General features: G+C 40.9%; 1 protein-coding gene across 1 annotated transcript; it reads right to left on the bottom strand.

The window, feature by feature from the left end:
* Window positions 1–808: 808 nt before the first annotated feature.
* On the bottom strand, window positions 809–4,658 carry drgx (dorsal root ganglia homeobox). Its single transcript, XM_072676951.1, has 6 exons — window positions 4,601–4,658; window positions 3,980–4,080; window positions 3,642–3,743; window positions 1,819–1,988; window positions 1,605–1,717; window positions 809–1,116 (listed from the first exon to the last, which is right to left on the bottom strand). Exons 1-6 carry the CDS (start codon window positions 4,656–4,658, stop codon window positions 809–811), a joined length of 852 nt encoding a protein of 283 aa, XP_072533052.1.
* Window positions 4,659–4,894: the final 236 nt, after the last annotated feature.

Genomic DNA, 4,894 nt, shown 5'->3' on the forward strand with positions numbered 1-4,894 from the left:
TTTTCAGCAGTACCTTTCATATAGACAGAGAAGTGAATTAATAATTGATCACAGCCAGATGGTGTGAGCAATAGGCAACAGGAGATGTACATGAAGGCCTACATGTTTAATTGCTTTAAAGAGCGTGTCAAAACAGGACCAGAGTGAGAACACTCACTGTCCAGCGTTGCTTTGCAGATGTGATGACAAAAAGAGTGTCACATGCTATATGTTATTGTCACGTCGTCATGTCCAGTGAAAATAAAATTGCTTTCCCACATTGTATGCCAAGTCAAGACAACACAAAAGATATACATTTGCATATTTTTGTTATTATTATTATTATTATCATTATTTCACATTAGGTCTTATATTTGTGCATGGTATATATTTAGTTTTACATTAAGAAATTGTTCTTGACACAATGCAGTTTCTAACATCACCTGACTTCACAGTATACAAGGCAGTATAAGCCCTACATCAAAGTGGTTTGAAAAATATGAATTCACATTGGCAGCCAGGGTAAAAACGTCCCCTACACAGTGCATTCAGAGTCCGTCCACAATCCAAACCTGTTACATTGGCAATATGGCATATGGGCAAACATATCAGTCAATAATAATGAGCAAAATGTAACAATAATAGATAAATTACAATTGAATAAATAGTTTGATGCACAAACACTCAAATTCTACAATAGTAGAATGCACTGAGCACCTCGTCCTCTGCTGTACATCAGTGCATGTGAGGAAGGGGCAGCAGGCATTCGTCATGAGATTGTAAATCCTTATATCGAGACGAAACGTGCGTTCTGGGTGAAAGGGCTCCCTTATTTTTTATCCGGGCCTTCCTTGGGGCAATGCAGCTGCTTGTCAGGGGAAGTTCCTTGGGTTGGAACCTTTGAGGAACTAGAACCAGGACTGGAGTCTCCCCCTCCAACAGTGCTAGGGCTGTGACCCAGGCCTGCAGCTCCTGCCCCGTGCAGGTTAGCTGACTGCAGCAAAGCTTCAGAGTGTTCCCTGGCCTTCATGCGCAGCGCTGCCACACTGGCCGTCCGGTTACTTTGGCACCCGTAGGGAGGGAGGAAGGACAGGCCCATGGGGTCTGGCACACAGCAAGAGCAAAGGGGGCTTCCTGCTGGAATAAACAAAAGAAGATTCGTGTAAGAGCTTTATAGCTATGCTAGGTTAATCAGCCCAATCATTCAGTGCACTCTGCTTTCATTACAGAGTGATTTTTATTACATACAGAGACACTTAGCACTTTCTGACACAGTCGAAAGTCAACCAGTGTGGAAGGCCATTTGGAAATAAATACAACATTGATAGAAAATGTTGTGATGGTAGCTTGTCTATTTAACTCTGATTAAATCATGCAATGTGATGCCTTTTCCTAACAAACCTAATCAAGATGATCTAATAATATTAATATTGTTATATATCATTTGCTAATATATAACATATCCTAATATACAATATTACAAAATACTTATTTTCAGAGGTACTGGTAATGGGATTTTAATTGGTCAGACTGCAGAATATAAAATGCAACGTATCCTTTCACTCTTGTCTGAGACACATTGTATGAAATGTATAATTTACAATTACAGTATATTTGAAAGTTACCTTTTAAAGTGGCCACTTGTGACAAAGCTTGGGCATAAGTCGCAGTGTTCAGAAGAGTCCCAGGCAAACAGGATGGGAAAAAAGGCCCCCCAGGACCAACCGCTCTGTTAATACTGGGAAATGAGCAAGAAAGATTGAAGGTTTATATCTAATGCAAACTCAGACACAAGTGACCTCCGTGCATCATAGTCATTTTAACAGGTGGCCAACATACTTCTGTTGTGCTTCCAGAGGTTCTTTTTTGTTTCTGCTTTGATCCACAGGGGACTGGCTGAGGTTTCTAGCAGGGGCGGCCCCGTCACTCATCTGCTCTTTACTGCCCTCATGATCTGAGCTGCCTCGCTCGGTCTTTCTCCATTTCGCTCTCCGGTTCTGAAACCACACCTGGAAACAAAGTATGAGATGTGTTAACTTCAACATAATAAAGGTAACTAATGTTTTTTAGTCTATTTTTTGTCCTTTTGTTGTTTGTCAGTCTGACATACAGTAATAATGGCATTAGAGTGCATTCATTCAGCCAGATATAAAAATCTATTGCTATGTTTATTTCTACAGAATTTCTGAGTATTTTGCTGTGCTGGCTTTTAAGCCTTTGCCAGCTGTACCTCCCCACGAGTGGACTGCAAGTGGACTTGTTTCAAACTTCATGAGCACAATTGCTGAGCATATGCACCCAAGTTCTTGTGTCTTAATTGAATGAAGGTCATTGCCTATAACAACATTTAATTGAGCAATTTTTCATTATCATTTTTTAATGACTTCCTACTGACAGTCTCCCTGCTTCTGAGAGAGCGCCGTGATGAAGTCGTTTATTTCCCTATTTAGTGATTGTTTGACAACATCAGATTCGATTAAGTCTGTGCTCTCTAACGCATTAATCATATTTGAATAGGAAAGGGGGCATAATGGAGTCATATCTCCACTGCCTGGCCGGCATTGTGCAAAGGTACAATGATGTCAACAGACAAACAAAAAAAAAACACAAGCCCAACACAAGGCCTACACATATAGCATTCACTCAGCATAATGGGAGACAACAGTTTACTGGCAGGACAACAATATTCCGAATGTAATTGTGGCAACATTATCTCACCCTTGCACCTTCCAGCTAGAAGTCATGATCCCCCAGCACTGAATGGTCTATAATTGCACCATTAATCTCAATTTGCAGTTTGTTCTTAATGCAACCAAAGCCAATTGACACTTTCAAAAAAAAAAGAGAAAAGGATGGGGGGTGAGTGGAGGGGTGCAGAGTGTGCTGGGCGCCTACAATGCTACAACAAAGAGAAAATTTATTCCCTAATAATAATGTAAGTTTAATATCCCTGCATGCTGCAACTGATTCATGTTCAGATTTAATAATACGAATGTGGTAATCCGATTAGAGTGAAATAATTTGTTTACCATCCCTAATTTACAGCAGCGAATTCCATTAGCGCTCTGCAGTCATTGGTTTTAAGCGATAGTAAGATGACCCTGGGGAACTAAAGGCAAACTATTATATTTCTTACAATTAGATCTGCGCTCACAAGGAAACCCAAAAGCGAATCTGGAATGCAGGAAATTACACACAGGACACGCTGGATTTAATTACACGCGGGCAAATTTATAATATCACCACTGTTTGTGAGGCAGCGAAACACAAACAGGGAGGTTTTCAGGTGCTGGCGTGGCTGAGAGGACATTTGGCTCTGAGCTGGACATTTTACAGCCTGGCTCTCCCCCAGCTCTCCAAAGCACTGCGTCTTCTTTTTTTCCTGTTCTGAAGCCCAGAAATGGAAAAAAAAAACATCTAAGTAATCTTTATACCTTAGAGACGCGGGCAAATGAGTGGAGAACATTATCACTAGTTAATTATGAATGACCGATTAATCAACCTAATCTAATATTCCACATTATGTTGATGTTATTAAAGTGCACCGCGGAAATGACAGAGTGGCTCTATAGCCCGCCGGGCTGGGGCGCAGTGTAGCTCGGGGCAGGAGGGGGCAGTGGGGGGTGGTTCGAACGAGCAGGAGGGGAAGTGGGGGGCATTACCTGGACCCGGGCCTCCGTCAGGTTGATTTTCATGGCCAGCTCTTCTCTCGTAAACACGTCAGGATAGTGGGTTTGGGCAAACACGGCTTCCAGAGCTTCCAGCTGCAAAAACAAAATCATTTGAACGAATGAAGAACACACGTTAACCATCGCTGACCTTTTTCAAGAATAAGAATAATGAATAAGCGGCAGGATAAGTGTTTTAACTCTTATTTAATCTACACAGTCAATGTCTTTAGTTGACATAGGCTCTATAAAATTAAAAGTACATATTTTAAAGCTGATGTGTAAGTATGTGTATGCACTGTACTCGCTGTAAATAGGCTACATGAACCCACCTGCTGTAAGGTGAAGGTTGTCCGGTTCCTTCGCTGTTTCCTCCTGAGAAAACCATCATCGAAATCTCCAGAGGAATGATTTCCAAAGCCATTGGTGTTCACTGAAATTGCAAGTCGGATTTGATTTACAGTCTCAATTTAAAAACTGCACGTTTTCAATCGTCAAAACCTGATTAGTGTTTTAACAGTTGTTCTTGAGCTCGTCTTTAAAGTTTTATTCCTCCAGCGGCTTTCCCCGCAGGACTGATGAATTTTGGAGCAGTTTGGAGGGATGGAGCTGAATTGGAGAATGAGGAGCACTGAAAAGCTCTTCATGAACCATCTGAGCCCAACAATAAAGCCACGGCTCCAGGGCAAAAGTGCCTCTCACTGAAGTGATGGCCAAAAAAACACCGCCACCAACAATAACAACAAAAAACAACGCTGACTCCTTTAATACCCACTGAAACGAAGTGAAACTTTACCTTTTGTTTTTTCTCATTTAATTTCTCGTTAATTAGAATTATTCCGCTCAAGACGACGCGAATTCGTTATTTTCTGAATTGTTCAGTTCAGTAAGCAATGACATTAATTTATAACAATGTCCATGCAGGCCTGTAAAGTAAAAGGAAAAGTACTTACACGAGTTTGTCCTACAGCATTCTCCCTCGAGCTGAGGAGGACAGTGGAAATAAAACATGCTGCTGATCGTCTGTGCTTCACTGAAGAAATTCGGAATGTGAGGGTTTGGACGATCTGGTGTCCTGACAAATAATTAAAAACAGTCCAGTGTCAACATCCTACCGTCATTGTGGCAGTTTAAACGGTCAGAGATTCGGCCTCAAAACGAACCTCCAGAAACACAATTATTAAAAAGATTAAAAAAAAAAACGATAAAGAAAACATTATTAACATTATTTTACATTACTTCTCAAA

The sequence above is a fragment of the Salminus brasiliensis genome, chromosome 4, assembly GCF_030463535.1.
Source record: "Salminus brasiliensis chromosome 4, fSalBra1.hap2, whole genome shotgun sequence".
NCBI classification, from domain to species: domain Eukaryota; kingdom Metazoa; phylum Chordata; class Actinopteri; order Characiformes; family Bryconidae; genus Salminus; species Salminus brasiliensis.

Coding starts and splice junctions, on each gene's coding strand:
- drgx (XM_072676951.1), bottom strand. CDS start 4,658: ATGTTTTATTTCCACTGTCCTCCTCAGCTCGAGGGAGAATGCTGTAGG. Junction 1,989..3,641: donor TGACGGAGGCCCGGGTCCAG/GTAATGCCCCCC, acceptor CTTTGTTTCCAG/GTGTGGTTTCAGAACCGGAG. Junction 1,117..1,604: donor ACAAGTGGCCACTTTAAAAG/GTAACTTTCAAA, acceptor TGTTTATTCCAG/CAGGAAGCCCCCTTTGCTCT.